Source organism: Heterodontus francisci, chromosome 2 (genome assembly GCF_036365525.1).
Source record: "Heterodontus francisci isolate sHetFra1 chromosome 2, sHetFra1.hap1, whole genome shotgun sequence".
Lineage (NCBI taxonomy): Eukaryota > Metazoa > Chordata > Chondrichthyes > Heterodontiformes > Heterodontidae > Heterodontus > Heterodontus francisci.
The window spans coordinates 47,300,165-47,325,649 of NC_090372.1; the positions used below are offsets into that span (position 1 = coordinate 47,300,165).

The 25,485-nt window shown below is 43.0% G+C and overlaps 2 protein-coding genes and 1 long non-coding RNA gene across 7 annotated transcripts in view; 2 read left to right on the forward strand and 1 right to left on the reverse strand.

Moving 5' to 3' along the window:
• LOC137384257 (uncharacterized) lies at window positions 1-25,231 on the reverse strand. The gene is made up of 3 exons (XR_010977554.1): window positions 24,918-25,231; window positions 22,568-22,618; window positions 1-545 (listed from the first exon to the last, which is right to left on the reverse strand). It is a non-coding gene; the product is annotated as an uncharacterized lncRNA (long non-coding RNA).
• Window positions 13,739-15,211, forward strand: LOC137379461 (regulator of G-protein signaling 9-binding protein-like). Its single transcript, XM_068050314.1, has one exon. The coding sequence runs from the start codon at window positions 14,055-14,057 to the stop codon at window positions 14,817-14,819; it is 765 nt and encodes a 254-aa protein (XP_067906415.1). The 5' UTR covers window positions 13,739-14,054; the 3' UTR covers window positions 14,820-15,211.
• Window positions 25,022-25,485, forward strand: part of LOC137384246 (mitochondrial calcium uniporter regulator 1-like) — a 101,060-nt gene continuing 100,596 nt past the window's right edge. For 3 of the 5 annotated variants that reach the window (XR_010977552.1, XR_010977551.1, XM_068057998.1), the window contains exon 1: window positions 25,026-25,386. Coding sequence is in view for 2 of the 5 variants with exons in the window: in XM_068057998.1 (XP_067914099.1) it covers window positions 25,053-25,386 (334 nt within the window). In the remaining 3 variants the exon portion in view is untranslated. Of the gene's footprint in view, window positions 25,387-25,485 lie in introns of all 5 variants that reach the window. The other 2 variants (XM_068058009.1, XR_010977553.1) reach the window with 2 other exon arrangements.

Here is a 25,485-nt window from a genome sequence, read left to right on the forward strand (position 1 = left end):
TTGATTTAGTGTGTTCCATAAGGTAATTTTTATCAATACACATGTTTTAGTGTAACATAGTGCTGAAAATATAGGAAGGTATTAATTTCCAATTACATCATTTCAAAGTCAAAGCTCAAATGCCTGTCTTTGGATTCTCTACATCCTATTTTCGTATTTTTATCTGTTAGTTCATAAATCCTCTCCATGTCTCATTCATATTTAACTAATTTTTCCTAATATTTCCACTTCCAGCATCTGAGTTTCCATACTGTCAGCATACAGCTAGAAGTACAGGTCTGTTTAGTTATTAAATTCTCCACAGTTCTAACTCAATCAAAAGATGTCCTTTATTGACTAGGTTAGATCACATTGTCCGTTCCCTTCAGATGGAATACTGTGGACTTGGGCTTGAATTGCAGCCTTTGCTGACATTCACATTAAATTATCCTGAACTGTTTAGCATTCCTTGTTCTTGACTGGATCACGAGATGAAGCAGTTCATGTTGCCAATGCAATTACCTCAGGTTGCCATGGAGATTACCATGATTGTGCTGCCCTCCAGCCTGCAGGAAAACAATATGGAAAGTTTGAAAATGGCATATAACAAAAGGATCGTAGAACATCCGCAGAATATCGTAAGGGATTTTTCAATGGAAAAGTTGATATAATAAACACTTGCTTTTACAAGGGTGGAACATCGTCATCATGACACTAATGTAGACCTCCAGAATAAAAATTGGCATCATATGAATGTCATTTTTGTTTCCCCCCAAATCATGTCATCAAGGATTCTTGCATCTTCTCAGCATTTTATGAATGAGGTCTAAAATCTTCTCCTAGTTACAATACAAGATATGTTTTCTATGTCTTATATCATAAACCATAATCATAACCAAAAAGCCTATTAGAATAAAAACAGAAAATGTTGGAAATACCCAGCAAGTCTGGCAGCATCTGTGGAGAGAGAAACAAAGTTAATGTTTCACATCTGTGACCTTTCATCAGAATTAGAGCCAGACATTTCAGGAGTGAAATTAGGAAACACTTCTTCACGCAAATGGTGATAGATGTTTGGAATTCTCTTCTGCAAAAGGCAGATGGCAAATCAATTCTTAATTTTAAAATTGAGATTGATAGATTTTTGTTAGCCAAATGTATTAAGGGATATAGAATAAAGGTGGTATATGGAGTTAGGTCACAGATCAGCCATGATCTCATTGAATGGTGGAACAGGCTGGAGGGACTAAATGGCCTACTCCTGTTCCTATGTTCCACTAAATGGTGTATTATTCATATTGGTACCTAAATTAGGAACATTACAAATGAACTAGAAATTATGAATACTTAGCAAGGATGAGTGTTTGGGTTAATCTAAACTAATGGATTTGGTCTTGGATGAGTGAGAAATCTTGACTTTTTAAAAAATATTGTATGAGGGTGTTACTCAAAATGATAGATAATATAAACACCTTCCTTCTTTATTAGATCATCCTGAATGAGATGTACATATTGGACCACTAGAGATCAAATAGGTCCATAACCATCACATCTACCTCTGACACAGACTAACATGGATAATAATTTTACGAAATTATCAGCCACTTAATCTACCATGGCCACCAAGAGTTGACTCCTGTCCAGCAAAGTCTCACTCCAAAGACTTGAGGGCAAAATCTAGGCTGACACTCCAGAACAGTACTGAGGGACTGCTGCACTGTCATATTAAAGATATTGTTGCAGCTGTTTAAAATGCTACAACTGACTTTTAAAGGATTTCCAACTGAAATAAACAGAAGGGAACGGGATTGAAGTTGTGTGCCATTGCTGTGAACTATTGATGTGCACAGCCCACAGCCACAGATGGTACATATACTTAGGCAAAGAAGACTTGCCCTGGTTGGTACTCAAGGGCATGCTCCTAGGGAAGAACCTTTCTAATCTCCCTGTCAGAAAGTGGCTAACATCATGATTTTCTCTGCAACAACCATAAATACTGATGGCACATATGGAAGAAGATCAAAAACACAAGGAAAGGTGTCAATGTAACCAGCAGATTTCAATATCATATTTCTTCCCAGCATACATGGCACAAATGTTTTCCTCAGAAACTGCTACTCTTTTACTACTGGCTGATTTTTATGCAATCTTACAGCCCGTTCAATGCTTTCCATGCATGGTCATACAGTGGTAAAGCACACATATACTGGCTCCAAAATATAACTGAAACTGCAGTCACACTGAAACCTTAGAGGGGTTTCACACAGAAAATCCTTCCAACATACCTCAGCTGCACCTGCATGCGCTTGTATTGACACAGAGGATGGGTGAAGATTCAACACATGCCTGTCACTGCATGTCCTCTTTAAAAACAGTATTGCAAGACTAGTTATCAGACTGCAGGACAAGACAGCACAAAATATAAGGGAGCAGATAAGAACTAGAGGCCCCCGACATTACAAGCCCATGACTTCTTTTGAGGAAGCCATTCTGGATATCTTTCTCTCTAAGACCATTAAGTGAAAAGAGCTGAAGCTGGAGGTCTCCCCAGGGACAGGGTTGTAGCATTCTACTCTTGTCATGGTTTAATGCACTACACTCACATAGGTATAAACACAACTGCAAAATTATCATACATAATATGTTGCAATGCAAGTTCTGTTTAAGGGAGGGTGTCACTTACTGCCAACATTATAACATATGTTATTCTTCTGTTATGCAGAGCTGGAAGATGTCAGTGACCCCAAGCAAATCATAAACTCGCAGCATCCTGCATCCCTGTCATCAATGTGAACTTGAGGAGAAGCACCAGGTGAGTCACAATGCACAGATCAGAGAAGCAAATGCTGGAGGAGAAGCATGAACTAGTTCCCTGATGGCTACATGGCAGCTATAAATAAGGCCTGTACTTCGGAAATCCAACAGTTCTGTTCTATGCTAGTAAACAGAAATGTAAGAATTTTCCCTGTCATCTGTATGTACATCTGTAGGCAGCAAGTTCACTGGCACTGCAGATATTCCCTATGCTGGCCTGAGGTGGAGTCATTAAAATCAGGGTAGAGCTGACTGTAAAGACCACTGACAGTACCATCTCTAGGATGGAAGTTCTCCTTACAACATATCGCACAGCTCTACAGATGTTGCGATGCTCAACATGCTCTTGTTTAGGCAGTTCTCCATCATTGCCAAGGAGCAGTACCTAAAGTATATGGATGGATTGTAAACAGTCTAGTTCAGTTGTCATCTGATCTCTCTGGTACCCCTTTTTTTCATTTTTCTATGTACTCTTGCACAACAGTGGAACATTGAAAGCAATCCCAATATCTTGCAACAAATGTCAATTAAAACAGTAGTAATAGTGTGACTTTAGGAATTTTTTTTCAAACAGCAATACTCTGCTGGTCTTTACAGCCCATTTTAAATGGAAGTTCAGTGCTGGATAGGAACTTGGATGAAAGACAGGGCTGCCTCATTTGAATAACATTTTGCTACTAATAAAATGCTGTTCAGGAGTGAGAGAGAAAGGAACAATAAAGCCAGGAATCTTGTTCACAGTGCAACATACAGGGAGCCAGTGAATTCTGTAACCTGTGACTTTCCACCACCCACTTGTTCAGTTCCCACTGGCAAAATTGTTTTTGCTGGAAGGAATTTTCTACCTTTATATCTCCAAAGACTGCACCATAGAAGCATATCAGAACTGATCACAATGATTTGGGTAACCGAAAGCAGAAATAATCATATTCATGCCATTCAGCAGCACTGTTATTCTGAACAATATCTTTCATAGCAAATATATTTTGCCAAGTCAAACCAGATGCAAATGATTTCAAAAGCCTCACAATATCAGAGTGTCTGTCGAAGAGCAAGGCATTCGGGTGCAGCGTAGTGAATGTATGGCTTTTGGCATTTTTTAAATTACTTAAGGAACATCAATAAAGAAATGGCAGCCTGAAGCCTAACATTTATTTGGTTGCTCCTTGCTCTCTTTGTGTCATTACTTTCTTATGTATGTTTCATTGATTTTCTTTTTAGCTAAAAGCCTCTTTGGAGCAGCAAGTTATAGAATCTGTTTCCAAATCTGATTGCATGGGCATATTTAAAATGATGTCTTACACTGTGCATCTTTTCTATAATTGTAAGATGAATGAATCAGAGAGCCATAAGTGTCCCTCTGAGTATCTGCAGCACAAATGAATGCTAATAATTAATGCTGAGGAAAGTTGGCTGCACAATAGTTCCCAGTTCAATAGCTGAAATCCACAAATATAAGGCAAAGGCTGTTATTTTTCTAAGCAGCATAAAGTCCAATAATGATTCTGATTTTTTTTTTTAAATGGTAGCATCTTACAATCTGTGCTGTCTGAGCTGACAATCTTCACACCTTAAACTGTTAAATTGCCAATTTTGAATGTCAATGTGTGTTGTTTTAATGTAAATAATCTCCTGTTGCAATAATGTAATAGTCAGTATGAATGTTATAGACAATAGTGCATGCATTTGCACTACAACTATAGTATTGGTGTGAAGCAGTTTGAATCTGGACTGACTCAGGGCCTGGCCCAACACTGGAAAAAAAGCAGAGTGACAGTTGCTGGGGGAGATACTCTCACTTTGCTTCACTCAGAGTCAGTTCAGGCCACTAAGTGCAAAACTGGAACTGCCTTTCACCGACACTATGGGACGAATTTTTAAAGCCTGCTCAGTGCAGAGTACAGAGGCGAGCGCAAATTGGAGATTGTGGTATCAGAGGTTGGCTCTGGATTGCGCCACCTCCGGAACACAATGCCATTTTTAAAGGGACACTGGGAGGGAACAGGTCAGGTGCACGCTTCCATTTAATTGCCTGTTGAGCTCATTGAAGAATTCATTAACAGGCTTGTCAGCAGCACTTTTTAATTTTCAAAGGCTAGGAACATGGAGGACGCCATGTGGGAAACATGACAGGGTGTTCAAGTCATGAACACAGTGGGATGCCATGAAGGCGATGGGAAAAGCTGATTAAAATACTTCAGAGGAGAAAGTAAAACTCAGCTGTTTCAATAGTGCCACAGAGTGGCCTTTGCTGCAGCTGTAAGATTTGCTTTTCTCGGTGGTGACTGGCAGGAATCTGGAGAGGGATATGAGGCCGTATCAGTTGGGCAGCTGGGGTTGGCAGGGAAAGGCCTGGTGAACACACAAAGCCCAGCTTAGGGAGTTCAGATGGGAACAGGCTACTCTGACATTGGACAGAGCAGCCAGGATGAGCTGTTGCAGATGCAACTTCCTGGACAGCAGGAGACCAGAGGAGCACAGCAGAGGGGCTGCAAGGGGAGGAAGGCGCTACCCATGACATCAGGTGCATAGCCCAAGAGTCAGCTACCTGCAAATGACAGAGCGCCAGAGCCTTAGGAGCCTGCGCTTATACAGGCAGATAGTCTAGGACCTGTGTGTCCTGATCCACAATGACCTGAGGCCTCATGGCCCCATGGCAGTCCCCTACCTACAGCCGTCAAGGTCTCCATAACCCAAAAACTCTATGCAACCAGGTCATTCCATGGATCAGCTGTGGACCTAGATGGCATCTCACAGTCACAGCTCATCAGGCCATCAGGCAGGTCCCAGATGCCATTTTCAGGAGGGCAGGGGACTGCATCCACTTTGAAACTAATGGGCCTGTGCAGGCAAACAGGCCATTGGGTACAGCCTCCATCACTGGATTCCCCAGGTGCAGGGCATCATCGCTTGTGCCCAGGTGGCCATCCAGACACCCAGTGACCGGCCAGTGAGATCCACCAACAGGAAGGGGTTTCACTCCCTCAACATCCAATTAGTCCATGACCACAACAAGAGCTTCCTCCATGTGTGCACTCGCTTTCCTGGAAGCTGCCATGACTCCTTCATCCTCCACTAGTCCAAGCTACCTCGGTATGTCACTCCATCCCCCAAAATGCATGGATGGATCCAAGATGACAAGGGAAAACTCTTGAACACTTGGCCACTGATACCTCTAGAGGAGCCTCAGACAGAGGCACAGAGGCAAACCAACCAATGCCACCTGTTCAGCAGGGCAACCATTAAGCAGACCATCAGGTTTCTGAAGATGCGATTCCGATGCCTGGATCAGTCAGATGGCATCCTCCAATACCCTCCTGTAAAGCTCTCTGTCATTGTGATGGTCTGCTGTGCTCCTCATAACATGGTCCTCCAGAAAGGTGTGGACCTTGTGGACAGTGAGGCTCTGGAAGCAGACAGCTTATCAGGGGAGGAGCAGGAGCTAAGAGGAGGAAGAGGGGGCAGAGGGGGATAGCATTGATTAGAGAGGTGCCCTTGCTGCATGACGTGGTGGCCTCGTCCTGCCACCCTCTGGGAAGAGGACCTCCCTCCGCTCCCTCACGGCCTGCAGTATTAGATTTAGGTAGGCATCGATGAAGCAAGGATCTGCCCAACCCCTAATGCCAGGCCTCCAGCTCCCCCTAAGATATCTCACTTCCCTCTGGTGATGTGGAAGGCAGATCTCTACCTCAGGACAACCAGCAGCCTCAGTGATGGCTGCCTTGGAAGTTCACATGAGTCCCACACTTGATCTGACCCAACTCCAATTTCACTCCCACTGGCTCTAAGAAGACAGGAAATCCCTCTCCATACCAAATAAGGGCTTACCCTTTGAAACGCAATCTGAATCAGTTTCCCACAGGAGGCGGGTTTCTGTCCCAAAACCAGATCCGGTTCCTGTTGCCCGCCTCCGTAACGCCTATGTGGCATGAAACACCCTGGACAACCCCAGATCATCACTACAGGAGTTCCTTAGGGCTGTGTTCTCAGCCTAACCATCTTCAGCTGCTTCATCAATGATCTTCTCTCCATCATAAGGTCAGAAGTGGAGATGTTCGCTGATGATTGCACAGTGTTCAGTTTCATTGGTAATTCCTAACACCATTCAGGACAAAGCATTGTGTAAGCATGCACCTCCAAAATTCCACTCAGCTCCACAGCACAATCTTACCCTTGTACCTTTCTCCTAAGGAATGCAAACTGGCCAGGAAGTGGAGGAACAGCAAGAAGACAGTGATGCTGAACACACAGCACCATCACATGATTTCACACTTGTATGCAGCAGCTCACAGACTGAAATGCATGTAGTTTACAGGATAGGATTGAGGTGGGTCCGCATATGCTGAGACACTGGACATGAGTGGTCTGCAGCTAGGATGGGGAGCAAGGGTAATGCAGGTGCCAGCTTGTCACAGGACGAGGTCACACATGGGTTCTGCTGCAGAGAACTCAGATAAGCACTTTGATGGGGTAGTGTACAGGAGAAGGTTGATGGGCATGACAATGAAATGTTTGATGCATTGGGAAGGCTGCCCGAAAGCCTGCAGTCAATGTTAAGGAGCATAGAAGTGCCCAGCACCAACGTGGCACAGGGCTTTGTGCAGAGCTTGTAGCTCACACTTTCCAGCATGGAATTGGTGACCAACTCCATCATCACACTTATGGACACAATCATGATGTAGTGTCTGATGTTTCAGCTTCCATCGCAATGCAAGCAGCTTACACCATAAATCTGAGTATTGCAGTGGAAGCTCAGACTGAAGTCATGCAAAGTCAACTTCTTGCCATGGGAGCTCAGATTGCTACCATCATGTCTGTGGATTACAGTGTGCAATGGGATTTCAAGGTGTCACAGCAGTCCAGAAATCTGCTCTCCAAGATGACTTCAATTGCTGAGGCATTGCCCCGGGAAGTGGCAGTGGCTTCATGGAGCACAAATCTGCTATCCTATCTCAGGAAGACATCATTTATCCTCCCATCCCTGTCACTCTGCCAGTGCCTTTGCAGTCTGTTAGCCAGCCCAAACTGCTGCTGCCCATGCCGAGATGGTGCGGTCCACAGCCAGACATCCTAGGCCCAGAGCTGCCCAAGGTCATCCTCCAAGGCCATCTGCAGTCTCCTCCATTAAAGGTCAGCAGCCTTCCATCAGCCATACTACAGTCACTGGGTTAGCACTGTGTGTAGGGGCACTAGGAAAGGAAAAGGCACATGGAAGACTGGCACTAAGAGAATTCATAAGGGTGTTTCATTGACTTTTGTATGCAATAAGAAAAGGTTTGATTTCTAAATTTGGTTTGGAATGTTTATTTTGTGGTAGTTTTTATTTTTGCATTGTGACCAAAATGGTTAGTGACAGAGGGAAAGTATGGTGTGGGACAGTTGAGGTTGCAGCGACTGGTATCGCACTCGGATGAGTTCTTCATGGACAGCCAAAAAACGGCTGTCTAAGTTGCCTCTTCTCTTCCTCTTCTTCCTTCTCCTCCTGCTCCTTCTCATGCTCCCCTCCTCCTCCACTGATTCTGCTACTCAGCTGCTCGCCATATAGCTGGTGACAAGGACTGTCCATTCATGATGGTGAGATTGTGCAGCATGCAGCAGACCACAATGCATCTCCACACCTGCTCTGCCGAGTACTTCAGTATGCCAATGATCTGCTCCATCACTTTTCCTGAAGCAGCATGACTTTCATGTATGCATGCTGCCCATATATGCATGGGTTGTGCACAAACATCATCAATCATATGATCAGCAGATAGCCACTGATGCCCAGTAGCCATCCTTTGATATACCATGGCGCTCAAAAGCAGTTGGCACAATGGACTGCAACAGAATGAAGGCATCATGACCGTTGCCAAGATACTGGGCATTGACCTGCATAATTCTCTGCATATGGTCACATATCAGTTGCACATTGAGAGAGCGGAATCTCTTTCAGTTGCAGAATAAGGCAGAGTTGACATGTGGAGCCTACAAAACAATGTACAAAACAATGGCACCCTGCATCATGGGGATGCCTGCAGTACTGGTGAATTTTCATGCTTGCTCTGCCTGCTTGTCTCTGGCAAGAGAAAATGAAATGTAGTTAACTCTCTTTGAATAGAGAGCTTCAGTAAACTCTCTTTGGCAACAGTGGACAGCAAACTGGGAGATGTTACAAATATTGTCTGTTCCAGTCTGGAAGGAGTCAATAAGTTCAACACCACAGTCACTTTCACAGCTGCTGGCAATGCTGACCTTGCTCTAGTCTGAGGTTGCAGCTGTGGCAGTTTTCAGGGAGGATGTCCTTACTTAAGTGCAGAGATTGCAAATGTTTTTTCTTGCTGGGGTTCAGGTAGAAGAATTGCTCCCTGAACACCCTGGACAGACATGGTCTCCTGCTGAGGGATCTTCTCCCCACCTCCTCCTCACTCTTCCAAGGGAATGGCTCCTAGTGCACCCATGTCTGGGAGCAACTGATCTGTCCAGAAGTCAGCAAAAACTCCTTCAGCACCTGCCACATCACTCCCTGTAGACAAGACAACTTAAAACAAGTATAGAAGGCACCAAACAGTTGTAGAATTGAAGCAATTGCCAGAAGAAATCAACCAGCAACTAAAGTGTAAGTAGTTGATCATACCATTAAATAGCGCTGGTGGGGGATCCTTCCTGCTGCTGAACGCATGTTCAGTTGTGCGAGGTTGACAGTTGCAGCATGGCATCAAATCAGCACATCAGGATCTGCCTGCTCTGCGTACTTCTGGCAGCTGTTTACTGCATACACTCTAATGCTTGCGGAATATGGCGTCAGCCGCGGCTCACTTCCAAAGTGTGCATGCCCTCCAAGGATGGAATTTTGACCACCAAACGGCATCTGTATTGCTCAAAGAATGGGCACTAACAATCCAAGTTTCACGCCATGTGTTTCTTGGTAAGGATTTTTCAATCTAATTGGTTGAAGAGACACGCTGTTGTTTGCCCTGTTCTCACAAGTGTCAGATGCCCTATAGAGAGTGCTATAATAAAATGGATTTCTCATAACTGCAAGTTGCCACACAAAAGCCCACTAAAACTGTTTTGGGAGCTGTAAGTATAATGAACAGTGAGCGCTGGTCATTCACCACTGATCATGAAATTTGGGCCATTGTCTTTGGTCTCCTCGACAAAATCTGTTCCCTAGTCATCGACTCCAACCACTTCCCTGCCCACTGTCTGACGCTAAACCAAACTGTTCAGAACCTCTGCATCCTATTAGATCCTGAGCTCAGCTTCCAACCCAATATTTGCTCCATCACCAAGATCACCTACCTTCAGCTCCATAATATTCCCTGTCTCTGGACTATTTCATTGATGTCTTAGATGGCTCCCAGCTTGCACCTGCCGTAAACTTCAGTTCATCTGAAACTCTGCTGCCCGTATCCTAACTTGCCCAGTCATCCATCACCCTTATGCTTGCTACCTACATTCCTGACTTACACTTGCGTCTGGTTTGACAGTAACTCAAATTTAAAATTTTCATTCTTGTGTTCAAATTCCGCCATGGCCTCAGCCCTCACTATCTCTGTAGCCTCCTCCAGCCCTACAACCCTCCGAGGCCTCTGCGCTCCTCAAATTCTGGCCTCTTGTGCATCCCCAATTTTCATCACCCACCATTGGCAGTTGTGCCTTCAGCTGCCTGGGTCCTAAGTTTCATAATACTCCAATGAATTGCCTTGGGATGGTAAGGTAATAAATGTAGCAATGTGTGGCACATGGTAGGCAGACACCAAGTTCTGAAGAAGGGTCACTGACCTGAAACGCTAACTCTGCTTCTCTCTCCACAGATGCTGCCAGACCTGCTGAGTATTTCCAGCGTTTCTTGTTTTTATTTCAGATTTCCAGCATCCGCAGTATTTTGCTTTTATTATAGACACCAATTTCTAGCTGTTTGCCATATTGGTTTGAAATTATCCTATACTTGCCTAATTGATTCCTATTGAGCAGGTGGTTATTTTAATTGAGTTCTGGTTCTGTCGTCCATGTGCTTGTGCTGATTCAGATCTAATCAAACAGAATGAAAGAATCATAAAAGCAAAATACTGTAGATGTTGGAAATCTGAAATAGAAACAGATAGTGCTGGAAAAATTCAGCAGGTCTGGCAGCATCTGTGGAGAGAGAAGCAGAGTTAACATTTCAGGTCAGTGACCTTTCATCATCCATTAGCACACTCTCTTTGCCTTTGTCCCATAAAAAAAATGAAAGAATTGTTCCATCCTAGATAATACACCAATAGCTGTTTTACAGTACACCTGTAGTTACCTTTTTGACACCTGTGACACCTGTGTCATTTAGGGACTGGTACAGTTAGAAGGATACGTTTATGAATTTGTGCTCTCAGTGCAGAGTTTGCCCATCACGAGCATCAATTGGGAATTTTGGCGTGTGCGCTCGCTGATTTTCCATTCATTAAAATTAATGAATGGAAATCATGGAGAGTGCATGCCTCAATTCCCAATATGGTCTCTCAATGGGCAAAGCTCCATGCTGAAAGTGATAACATGTAAAATGACTCCTATACTGTTTACTTACATTACCCTCCAATTGGGGAAAGCAGAACTTAACTCATCTATACCTAAATGTATGCGCAGAATTCTGGTCTCCATCGGACTACACAGTTTTAAAGTTAGGGATGAGTTTACCAATCTGTTTACTCTTTTCCATAAGTGACAAGTTTAACATTTATAGCAGAGTGCCAGACTGCTCTGAGCACAGCTCAGCAATGTGATTTAAAAAAGACTTACATTCATATAGCACTTTCAATGATTACCAGATGTTTCAAAGCACTTTACAGCCAATGAAGTACTTTTGAAGTGTTGGCACTGTTGTAATGTAGGAAACACAGCAACCAAATTGTGCACAACAAACTCCCACAAACAGCACTGTGATAATGACCAGATAATCTATTTTTATAATGTTGATTGAGGGATAAATATTGGCCTGGACACCAGGGATAACTCCCTTGCTCTTCTTTGAAATTGTGTCACAGGATCTTTTACATCCACCCAGCAGGCAAATGGGGCCTTGTTTTAAAGTTTCATCTGAAAGATGGCATCTCCGACACTGCAGCATCCCTAAGTACTGCACTGAAGTGTCAGCCTTGATTTTTGTGCTCAACCCTTGGAAAGCCAAATATAATTTACATATTATTAATAATCTCGCTTAGGGTGCACACTTGCTGTTCACAAATCTTGTTGACATGATTTTTGGCCAAACTTTTATGTCAATGCTTACCATTGTAAATTACTATGTCAACATTTCCTATTCAATTTTACAATATCAACAGTCCTGATGTAGTTGCATGGTCTGAGCATGAGGTGGCTTCAGCAGGCAAATTACTGAAGTCTCTCTCTCAAGTCCATTGCCATCCTGGATACTGAATAATTTATGTTCATCAACTGGCTATGAGCAACACCACACATAATTTACTAGCATAGATTAAATATATATCCGAATCATGATGTTGCCAGTAAAATTAGTACGAGTCTCATGGATGCTCATATTGGGTGATCTGGCACAGGTATGATAGCCGAATGGCCTCCATCTGTGCTGTATGATATTATGCTTGTAGAGACAATCTCCTGTCCGCATTAGGTGTCAATAAGGAGGAAAAAACAATGATTAATAATGTTACATTTGCATATATAGTATATTCAGGGGTGAGTTCCATCAGAGGTTGAGCAGGTAACTTGGTACTCTAGCTCTGTTTTGGTGGCTGATGATTTAATTTCAACCCCTGAACAGAGTCTAAATTAATTAGTGTCCAAAACTGGGCATGATCCATGATCCAGCCAAGGCACGGCAAAGACCATTTGTTGTCAAGCCTCACCATCATGCAGGTGTCAATCAGGAGTGCCAGTGCAGCTTGCGAGTCTGGACCCTTCGAATTTGGCAGGCGACTCGTACAGTTGACTCGGGAGAGTGGTGGGTGAAGTAGATCAGGAGCTAGGCTGGCACTGGCCACAGTATTAATGTAGAGGCAGGAGGAGCACTCATTAGAATACACTCTAAATTCAAACAGGGGTGAATGGGTATAAATCTTCGTGAATATTCGGGGCCCAAGGAAATGGCAACCCCACATGTATTTCTGCTTTGGATTTTAAAATTTAAAGTTTCAATTCATTTAACCATCCTTCATGCGCATTAGGCACAGCATTTTTAAGAACCTGAAATTGGGGAAGCTTTTAAATTTTTATTTGTGACATATACTTTGTCATTCAAAGAAACAGGTCAGATCTCAGTGGGGATATTTTTTTTAAATTGCAATTTAAAGTCTGAAAAACTGACATTGTTTCCTGTTCAGCCTGAAAGTCTAGACGCAATATTGAGACCCCAAATAAGCACCTTTGGAGGATAGCCTTATTTGAGATTCAGGGACGCAGCCAGTTTTGTGGGCGGAGATTTGTTTAGACGGACGATTTGATGGACAAATCTAAAAATTCGAGTGGTTGGGGTAATTTTGGACCCAAAATGCTATGATCTTTTAAACCACGTAACTGGGCGCAAATGCGGAGGAAACTCCAAACAAATCTGTTTCTGAGTTCTAGACTGTCCTTTGCCTTAGTGCAATCATTCACATTTATGAAGAATATAACATATTACTGGCAATTTTGTAAATGCAATTTAAAGTTTAATTATCATTGTTTTGGACTTTTACAACTTTATCATTTGTACTTATCTGAATGTATTGCAATTATAAGGTAATTTGAGGTTACAACACGAAGATTTGTGTGTTGGGATGGGCGCATGGCCGTGACAGAACACTGAAATTCTGAGCCCTGGAGGCAACTGATCGAGCTGCCTACAGAGGGACAAGGCTTTACACACAATAAACCTCATGGGACACAGGCAGGAACTCCATTCGTGCCTCCTGCGTCACAAGATACGCTGTAATCTCAGAGATGGATTTGAACAGTGAATAACGCAGACACTCCAGGACATAAAGACTAACGGCGTTTACTGGAGCTTCCACAGCGGACAGCTTTCGATCTAAATAGATCTTCGGGGGAAAATAAGAGAAGTGTGCAGCTGAATAGAAATCTGGTCTGCTAGACTGAGAACTTTTACCGGATTGCTAGATTCCAACTCGGAGTCCGCATCCACAACTGGCTGAACGCGGTTTGGTAGTGAGAGTATCTCTTGTGAGTAGGGTTGAGACCAGAGGGTGCACTCAGAAGATCGATATTTCTTTATTTGCAAGTGCCTTCAGCATTTCGGTCCAGCGAAGTTGGTGATAGAACCGAGACCTATGCCGATCCAAAGCACTAAGGTGGCAGATGAAGGGACTGCGAACTCGGCGAAGGCAAGGGATGACTGCAGAGCTCTGGTGGACTCTCTGAACAAGGTGACGGGATGCTACAAGCACCTGGCCATCGGTGTAGGGGGCTCGTCGGACTGCAGCAACCTGAGGGATGAGCTACGGAAAACTAGGGAGAAAAGCCAGGACCTGGCGGTGGTCATCAGGAACAAGCTAACGGCGGTGCTTCGGGGTAAGAACCTGAACAAGGAGGAGCGGGCGGAGATGGAGCGCCTCTGGGTCATCTTCTCCTCCAACCTGGAGACGTTTCAGATGGACATGTGCAAAGTGTTAGAGCTGGGTCAGGGCTTCCCTCTCTCGGGGACTGAGAAACCCTTGATCCAGACCGGGGTGTCTGGAGGGACCTCGGAAGTGGCAGCCCGGGCTCTGAGCGTCCAGAACATAGTCCATGACACGACGCTGAACGTGGAGAACCTGGAACTAGAGGAGCTGGAGGAGCAAATCGAGAAGGTGGACAGGATGATGGAGAATATGGAGATGAAGGTCAACGTCCTCAGGTGGACGGTGGAAGCCAAGGGAGACGCGTACCATTCCGTGCTCAGCAATGACGCCTCCTCAGTGGCCCTGCTGTCGGTGGAGGAGGAGATGCGGGGCAGGCAATGCTGCGACCGTGAGAAATGTTTTATGTCCATGCTGTTTTGTACCGTGGCTCTGATTGCCGTTGTGTTATCGGTCTGTGTTGTGAACCTTGCATGATCGGTCTACCCAACCGATCCGTGGAACTCAGGGAGGTTGCGGGTCGGTCCCAATGACTTTGCAATTCACTGTGTACATATGAAGGAGCAGTCAAGACTCCCGACTGTTTGTTAGATGTCCTGCAGTGAGCTGGAGACTTGATAAAACATGGCAAAGATTTTTTTAAAAAGTTTTCTTGATGTGTATGCCAAAAAAACTGTGAGCTGCGTAGGGCTATAGAAACTGTAACTGGTTCTCCTATTGTACAACGTTTGATGTGATGTGAGTTACATTTCATTGACAGCGGAACTCAATTTAAAATGATAACGGTAAAAAATAACAACATTTAAATATTGCTTTTCTAGGTTTTACCAGGAACAATGGAAAATAGAGTTTAAAAATATAAAATAGTTTGGGGGGGGTGGATTTTTAAAAGAATGTTGATCAATTATTCGCACGAAAAGAGACTAATAATAATCAAAATGAATTTACATGCTGAATAAGTGTTTTGATATATATCATTTTAAAAGGTATGACAAGTTCTTCTGGTTTGTGATTGTTTTAGAATACAAGATGCTGTTGATAATTCACTGTTTTTGTATTAATTACTGATTTAAATGAAGCAATTTAAATAGCACAGCAAAGTGGAAATTTAGAACAATACAACCTAATTATCAGATAATTTGGATAGAGGAAATGTGAATTAAAAGGAGTGGGCTACACTAATACAAAAGAAAGCACAGGTTTTAAAATGTTTAAAAATATAAATTAAGTAGAATGTGACTAAAGGAATGATTCCACATGGAGCTTCCTTGGTAAACATAACTTCTACTGTAAGTATTAAATCCTAAACTTTGCCTGACATATTTATCATGCGTCATATAGAAATAAAGTGATATCTTGTAAAAATTAATGCAGCAAATTGTCATGATCTGAAATACACTGTCTGAAAGAGCGGTGGAATCAGATTCAATGCAAACTTCTAAAAGGCAATTGCATATGTAATGGAAAGGTAAAAATGTTCAGGGCACTGAGTGAAGAGTGGAAGACTGGGACTAAATGGATAGTTCTTTCAAAGAGCTGTCACAGGCATGATTGCCTGCTTGCCCTCCTTCTGTAAGATTCAATGTTTCGATGATAAAGGGAGAGAACCTTTCAGTCCATAACATCCCCATTAGCTTAATGAGTAAACACACTGTGTGGCGTGATACACACCATAGCAGACAAGGGAGGTTCCAGAAGGTAACTTATACAATCAGCGCTCGCAGAAGTTACATGTGACAAGAATGCATATTGGGAATCCCAATGCAGGAATCAATGAACAAAAAATTGCGGACCATGAACTGAGCACACTAACCTCCAGTCCAAAATTGTCAATGTACTTTCCTGTCCCGTGACGCTGTTCACCAGGAGTGCAAAATCAAAAAATGTACCTGGTCATAGAAACATAGAAAATAGGAGTAGGAGTAGGCCATTCGGCCCTTCGAGCCTGCTCTGCCATTCACCATGATCATGACTGATCATCCAACTCAGCAACATGTTCCCGCCTTCGCCCCATATCCTTTGATCCCTTTAAACCCAAGAGCCATATCTCTGCTGAATTAGCTGATCTCAGCCTGTGCAGCAGTGGAGGGCAATACTCTTTGTCTCCGTTACTTCAGACTAGGAAATGGGAAACAAATCCTGCTTTTGATCAATATACAGTGATCCCTGCTGGAATTGCACCTGTATGAAGATCTGGTGCCGACAGGATCAAGCATACCTGTGATCTTCTTAGAGGCTGAATAGCCTGCCAAAACTCACTGTCAGTGTTTACTACAGAAGAAGGATAGCCACTTGGGCAAGGTAGCAGCTTGCTGTTGGTGCATGTGGGGCTGGATCACAGCATGAGTGAACACCTTCAGAAGAACAGGACTTCCCTAAACCAAAGTGAAACAAAATATAGAACCTGATCCTGCCTTTATTTGTTTGGTTATTGCCCATCAAGTTAAAATGCCACTTTCATGTCACTACACACCCACATTGCCTTGCATCAACTGCAGCCAATAACATCCAATCAGGAGTTGAGTTACAATCATTCAAATCCACCACTTCTTTGAGTAAGAATGAATCACTTTATGTATATTATTGAAAATGATATTGAGTGCAAGTAGCATCAAAATTATGAAATATAAACAAAGAATAAATTAAAAATAATGGAAGCAGTATTATTTATTTTATTTAGATAATTCCTGATATGCAAAAATTAAAACTATTGGGTACAGCGGGTTGAACAAAGGCACAGATTTTGTTATTAAATGATCACTCCACATCAAAAGCTAATTAATTGTGTGAAGTGTTCAGGATGTTTTGATGTGTTATGGCAAAAATGAAAGTATTATTCAAGAAAGTCAAGCATTCTATAATTGTCACAGAATTGTAATAAATGGTTTAGTGGCTGCAAATGAGTGGCATTAAGAAAACGAGGAATTAACAAAGGCTCTGACCCACAAAACACTCAGTGTGTGATAAATGGGAAATAAATATTTTTCAAAAATAGTAACAACTACAGTAACAATGATTTGTGAAAACACTTTGCAATGCTTTCTTAACGTGCAGGCAGTAGTTTGTAAAACAGTTGATTTATATCAATAAAGCCCTGTGTCCATATTCCTCAGATGTTTACAAACTATTTATTTATTTATTTTATTTAGAGATACAGCACTGAAACAGGCCCTTCGGCCCACCGAGTCTGTGCTGACCAAGACCACCCATTTATACTAACCCTACAGTAATCCCATATTCCCTACCACCTACCTACACTAGGGGCAATTTACAATGGTCAATTTACCTATCACCTGCAAGTCTTTGGCGGTGGGAGGAAACCAGAGCACCCAGCGAAAACCCACGCGATCACAGGGAGAACTTGCAAACTCCGCACAGGCAGTACCCAGAATTGAACCCTGGTCCCTGGAGTTGTGAGGCTGAGGTGCTAACCACTGCGCCACTGTGCCGCCCCTTTTTTCTAATGTTAGGGTTACTAATGTTACCCTTTCGGTTCCACTTCAAGACGTACACTTGACTGATTTATTTATGTTTTTTTTTAATGGTATTTTGTGTTGGACCCCAGTTGTTTTGTAGGCACTAGTTGTATAACTGTTCTATTATTTATTTTATTTACTACATAAATTATTCTCACTCTGACACTCCCTTCATTTTGCATCTCTATCCAGCTCCATTAAATTCACTCCTAAGCCATAGAAATGTTGGAAACAGACAGTGGCCAAAATGACAACCTAAAACCAATGAGGACATAATATTCATGGATCAAAATACACTCTATGCTGCCAGACAGTGGGAAGATTCTGCAACAAGAACAGAAAATGCTGGAAATACTCAGCAGATCAGGCAGAACCTGTGGAGAGAAAAGCAGAGTTAACTTTTCAAGTCGCTCCACAGATGCTGCCGGATCTGTTGAGTATTTCCAGCATTTTCTGTTATTGTTGCAGATTTCCAGCATCCGCAGTACTTTGTTTTTGTATTGAGAAGATTCTGCACTTGTTTTCAGATCCTCCACAAGGCTTTCATGCAAGCTGGAATTTGTGCCATACGTATGTAGACCTTGTTCATGAGCATTTAAAGGAATGGATAGATGGTGGTCACTGTTTGAACTGCTAATAGTTGTGTAGTTAAAAAGAGCAGAATTTCCACCTGGTACAAAAGGTGGAGCCTTTAGAATTAACCTTACTGGTAACAAGGACTTTTCCAACAATATCTCTCAGAGAATTATTGAAAGAACACTGCTTATTGTATTTACATTTCATGCTAGTAAATTGTATGTGACATTGCCCACAATAAAAAAATGAGTATGTTATTTATCTGGTATACAAGATGACAGTGGGTTGGAGAGACAGAATTCAAAAACTTCACAGAACTATCTAGTGGCAACAGCCTATGTTGTGATAGTTGCAAAACTGTATAGGAATTGTTGACATAGCAATTTACAATAGTAAATGTTGGCATAAAGGAGTGATCAGAAAATCATGACAACAGGAAGTCAGATTGGTGGACAGGAAGCATGAATCAAAGTAGTTGCTGGAGTGATGGGCTTGTAAAATATAAAATCTATTGCCACAGGTGAAGAGAGTAAAGTCCATAGAAACATAGAAAATAGGAGCAGGAGTAGGCCATTTGGCCCTTCAAGCCTGCTCCGCCATTCATGGCTGATCATCCAACTCAGTAACCTGTTCCCGCTTTCGCCCCATATCCTTTGATCTCTTTAAACCCAAGAGCTATATCTAACTCCTTCTTGAAAACATACAATGTTTTGGCCTCAACTGCTTTCTGTGGTAGCGAATTCCACAGGTTCACCACTCTCTGGGTGAAGAAATTTCTCCTCATCTCAGTCCTGAATGGTTTACCCTGTATCCTTAGACTATGACCCCTGGTTCTGGACTCCCCCACCATCGGGAACATCCTTCCTGCATCTACCCTGTCAGGTAGGTTAGAATTTTATAGGTTTCTATGAGATCCCCCCTCACTCTTCTGAACTCCAGCGAATATAATCCTAACCGACTCAATCTCTCCTCATACGTCAGTCCCGCCATCCCAGGAATCAGTCTGGTAAACCTTAGTTGCACTTCCTCTATAGCAAGAACATCCTTCCTCAGATAAGGAGACCAAAACTGCACACAATATTCCAGGTGTGGCCTCACCAAGGCCCTGTATAATTGCAGCAAGACATCCCTGCTCTTGTACTCGAATCCTCTTACTATGAAGGCCAACATACCATTTGCCTTTTTTACAGCCTGTTGGACCTGCATGCTTACCTTCAGCAACTGATGTACGAGAACAGCCAGGTCTCGCTGCATATTCCCCACTCTCAGTTTATAGATGTTCAGATAATAATCTGCCTTCCTGTTTGTGCTACCAGAAAGGGAAGGGAAGAATCAGAGATGAACTACATGATGATGAAGAACGGGTGGGAATTTGAAGCATAATAAGTGATATTCTAAGAAATGGAGTAGAATTGGAACAAAGATTGTTCTAGATATCCTGGAAAAAGGCAGGTCAAACAGGGACCTATGCAGGTTTAAGGGGAGGTTTCTTTTCTCTGGAAGAAGTGAATGGATTTAAGATAAATTGTTCAAAAGAGAACACAGTTCAACTACATCCAGGAGGGTGTTGGTGAACTGGAATTGGTTGGGCTGCTGTATAAGAAAGAAGCAGACGAGCTGGAGAATATTCAGGTGAGGGATGGTGGTAAAGAGATAATTGATGTCCTAGGTAAAAATGAGACGACAGGGGCCAGAGAATCTGAAGTCAGTAAAATGGCGGAAAGCTTCAAAGGGGTTGTGAATGGTGGATAGGAACTGGACAAAGGGGCAGAGGATAGATCTTAGATAAGAGTAAATTAGTTCCGTGGGACTGCAGCAAACTGAAATAGAGTCTAAAGCTGTGTTCATTAAATCTTTTCTAAAAAAGAGCTCAATATATATCTGGTTAAGAACAGTATTCTGCACTACAAGAATAAATGCAGATAGCATAATCAAATACTCTATGGAACATGATATCTCTGAGCTGTTGGGACTAGGAAACAGGTTTGTGGAAGGCAGCCAACCGGGTAGATGATTGGAGATGTAGGCCATGCAAGTGTCCAAGAAAAGATTATTCAAAAGGCAAAGCTTCTGAATTCTTGAATGGGAAAACAAAAATGCGAAAAGAAAGAGACGGAGCTCAGGATGTCTTTAAAGCCAATGAAGAATTTTTGTAGTGTAGTCATTGCTGTAGAGAAATGGAGTAGTCAAGTTACACACAGCAATAAGGTAAATGACCAGATAATTTGTTATGATATTGCAGGATAAATGTTAACCAGAACATCATGATAAATCACCTATTCTTTTTCAAATAGTGGCATTGGATAATTTCTGTCCACCTGGGTAAAGCAGATGGGGCCTAGTTTTAACGATAGCACCTCCGACAGTGCAGCACTCCCTCGGTACTGCAGTGAAGTGCCAGCCTAAATAATGTGCTGAAGTCTGCGGAGATGGATTTGAATCCATGACCTTCTTACTCAGAGACAAGAATGATACCACTGAACCCATGGAAATAAGAAAAACAATCATTTCAGACCAAAGGTGAACCTTTAGCAGAAAAATAAGCATAAGATGTTAAAATGTAGGAGGGTAAATTCAGCATCCAACATGTTCAGCTATAATAAAAGGTGGGAAAACTATACTTACAGTGTTGTATGCTTCAAACATGAGAAACTAGGGGTGTGGGAGAGCTGAATTTGTAAAAATTATATTTTTAGAAAAGCAGATGAGCTAATAAAGGGGAATAAAGTTATTTTTAATAATATGCTATTCCCAGTAATATCTTACTGGTTGTTGCTAAAGAGAAGTTTGTGTTTTTTTTTCCTTTTTCCTTTTATTTTAATATATATAATTAAAAATCTTAAAGACAAATAGGGATTGGAATCTTTCATGTGCCAAGAGCCATCAAGGGAGGGGCTTGCTGATTTGGCAAGAGAGCAAAACTGTGGCAAATGGCGTTCAATGTGGGGATGTGCAAGGTCATCCACTTTAGACCTAAGTAAGATAGATCAGAATATTTTCTAAATGATGAAAAGCTAGCAACTGTGTTTGTGGAGAGCAGTAAGTTTTAGGGGTTCATGTAGAGTAATCACTAGAAGCTAGTGAACAGGTACAAAAAATAATTTAAAATGCTAATGGATCTTAAGGAGGCTTAAATACAAATGGGTGGGAGTTATGCTACAATTGTATGAAGCTCTGGTTAGACTGCATCTGGAGTACAGCATTCAGTTCTGGTCACTGTGCCTCAGGAAGGATATATTTACCTTGGAAGGGGTACAGCACAGATCCACCAGAATAATACCTATGCTAACAGGGTTAAATTATAAGGGCAGGGTGCTATGCCTTTGAGTATAGAAGATTAAGTGGTGAATGAATTGAGGTGTTTAGATGATCAAAAGAGTTGATAGGATAGACAGAAACTATTTCCTCGTGGAGGAGTCCAGAACGAGGGGGCATAATCTTAAAGTTAGAACTAGAATATTAAGGGATGATGTTAGGAAGCGCTTCTTCACGCAAAGAAAGGGTAGTGGAAATCTGGAACTCTCTCCCTCTAAAAGCTATCGAGGCTAGGTTTATTGAAAATTTTAAAATTGAGATTGGCAAGAGTATTAAAGGAAATGAAATCAAGGAGGGCAAATGAAATTATGATACAGATCAGCCATGATCTAATTGAATGGCAGAACAAGTTTGAGGGCCTGAATGGCCTAATCCTGTTCCAATGTTCCAGATCCATGAACAATCATAGGATCATAGGAAATAGGAGCAGGAGTAGGCCATTCGGCCCATCGAGCCTGCTCCGCCATTCAAACAGATCATGGCTGACCATCTACCTCTATGCCACTTTTCCCCACTATCCCCAAATACCTTGATGTCATTAGTATCCAGAAATCTATCAATGTTGTCTTGAACATGCTCAATAATTGTGCTTCCACATCCCTCTGGGGTAGAGAATTCCACAGATTCACCATCCTCAGAGTAAAGAAAGCCCTCCTCATCTCAGTCTTAAATGGCCTGCCCCTTATTCTGAGACTGTGTCCCTTGTTCTAGACTCACCAACCAGAGGAAACATCCTATCCACATTCACCCTGTCATGCCCTGTAAAAATTTTGTAAGTTTCATCTGTACCGAATACATGAGTTCCCAATATCCAATATTTTTAATCCGTCAACTTGTTTCAATTGGTAATACTCTTACCTGTGGTTCAAGTTCCATGTCACAAATTGAGCATGCAGTGTCAAGAAAACCCTATATGTCAAAACAGAAATATTAATTTAATTGGTTGGAAACTTATATTAGACTTTTAATGGGAAAAAATCCTTCAGTAACTTTTAAAAATGCTAACAGCCAAAATGACCACTGTAATTTGCATCTGAAATACCAGGAGATTGAACTGGATACAAAAGTCTACCAAGAAGCCCAGACAGGACAATGGCTTGCTGTAAATGATTGAATTACCTAAAATGGCTTCATTAGCATGGCAGTCAAGACAATCCTCACATATTAACTTTGAAAGTGTAAACCCCCTCCAAGTCTAAATTGACATCCTGGGGCATGTGGAACCTTGAATTTCATTAGAAGGTTCCAGAAATCCCAAGGCAACCATGTGACCATCTGTCCATCTTGGGGGAAGTTGTTACACAGACAAAGAAACAAGCAGTAACTGAGTGGCAGCAGCAGAGAAGGCTGCAGGTCTCGCTTTCTCTCTCTCCAGAAAACATCTTTTGAAAACTGTCTGCGACTGGGGGACCTTCTAAGCCTACAGACTGCTACAGCCATAGACCAGGGGAAGATAGCCAACTACAATTCTGCCTCAGGAAAACCCTGTGCAAAGCAGGCCAGCCAAAGTGCACTTTGACCAGCGAGGACTTCAAGAATACAGCTTCAGCCGAGGATTACCGGATCATCCACTTCATAGACTGTGTATTTAAGTTCAATTTATTCTGAACTTTAATCCAACCATCAAATCTATTTTTCCTTCTGTAATCTATTTGTGTGTCTGTGATTCTCATGTGAATTTGTAAAGTTTTAAACATCCCCATTGACTTGTTGGAGTCCCTGTCTCATGACCACCCTAGATGGAGAAAATTCATTCAGGAAGGCATCGTACACCTCGAGGGACTTTGGAGAACATGTGGAAGCAAAACTGAGGCATTGGACAGAGCAAACAAACCTCCAAACTACTCATCTACATGACCCTTCAAGCACCACCTGCCCGTCATTTGGCAGAGCCTGCAGATGACGCATTAGACTTATCAGTCATTTAGACCCGTCAAACCGGAATGGAAGCAAGTCATCCTCAATCCTGAGGGACTGCCTAAGAAAGATTTTCCCTGCAGTTTTCGGGCCATTCTTCACGTGCCTGCCCAGGAAGAATGATCTGGGTGCCCTCTTTCATGCCTTTGCTACCTCTAGATTTGACTATTCTAATGCACTCCTTCTTCCACATTCAGCTCTCCATAAACTTGAGGTCATCCAAAACTCTGCTGCCCATGTCTTAACTCTCACCAAGTCCCATTACCCTATCACCCTGTGTTCACTGACCAACAATGGCTCTCGGTCAAGCAGCATCTTGATTTTAAAATTCAAAGTGATTACTGACAACGCAGCCGGCAGCTTACGCCATCTGCCTAATTGCTCACCACCACACCCCCCCCCCCCCACCCCGCTCACTGCCTGCTTGCCACAACCCCTCCCCTCCCCGGCCTGCTCGCTCCTCCCTTCGCACCCCCCGGCCCGCCCGCTCGCTCCCTCCCTCCCCTCCGGCCATTGTGTGCTGCCATGTATTTAGGTTGCCATCGTGTGATTATTTGAACAGCGCCATCTTTAATCCTGGCAGCTGCCTGACCCCTCAGACTGTGACGTTTTAGTGGCACAGGCTACATTTGTGCATGTGCCATTGCAGCGTCACCTAGTGGTGGTGTTGTCAGCAAACACAGCCTTTAAAACTCTCATCCTTGTTTTCAAACCCCTCTATGGTCTTGCCCCTCCCTACCTCTATAATCCTCCAGCCCCCACAACCCTGCAAGATATCTGCCCTTCTCTAATTCTGGGCTCTTGTTAATTGCCCAATATTAATTGCTCCACCGTTAGTGGTTGTGATTCCAGTTGACCAGCCCCAAGTTCTGCTATACTCTCCCTAGACCTCTCCACCTCACTTTCCTCATTTCACACACTTCTTAAAACCTACCACTATGATGAAACTTTTAGTCATCTGACCTAATATCTAAAATAAAAGCAAAATACTGCAGATGCTGGAAATCTGAAACAAAAACAAGAAATGCTGGATTCACTCAGCAGGTCTGGCAGCATCTGTGGAAAGAGAAGCAGAGTTAACGTTTCGGGTCAGTGACCCTTCTTCGGAGAGTTCCGAAGAAGGGTCACTGACCCGAAACGTTAACTCTGCTTCTCTTTCCACAGATGCTGCCAGACCTGCTGAGTGAATCCAGCATTTCTTGTTTTTGTTTGTGACCTAATATCTACTTATGTGCCTCAGAGTCATACTTTGTTTTATAATGCTCCTATGAACCCCGGGACATTTTATTACCTTAAAGGCGCTATATAAATATAGACTTGTTGTTGCCTACCGCCGGTCTCCAAATCAAAGATGCGTGCATGCGTCATCAGTTTTTGTCGTGATCAGTGTGGACGCACGTAGCGTCGCGCGGCGTGGTGATGTCAGATGGCACGGGGCTGTGAGAAGGTCAGTTCAGTGATGTCAGCGGTCAGCACCCTGGAGTTGTACGTGAGAAGGGGTCTGCGAGCTGCGTGGAGGAGAGGTTTCATTACTGGGTCGCAGGTAGCAGGCATTGGCTTGGGCCTGGTCTCATCACTACCTTGCCTACAGCCTGTTCGTCTCAGGTCCTGTTTTACGACTATTCAGAGAGGCGATGCTGGTGGTGTTCCTGGCCTCGGTCCAGCGCGCTCAGCCGGAGGACCAGAGTGGGACTGGATGCTGGTGTTCCGTCACAAGGTGAAGTTGGAGCCAACGCGGGGCCATAGTCTGATCAGGAGAGGTAAGTTGGTGTGTGAAAGGGATGTGGAGCATGTCTGCCCGCCAGTGCCGCTGTCATGTTGTCTGAATGCGTAGCGCAATCAGGATTGCTCTCTCCCGG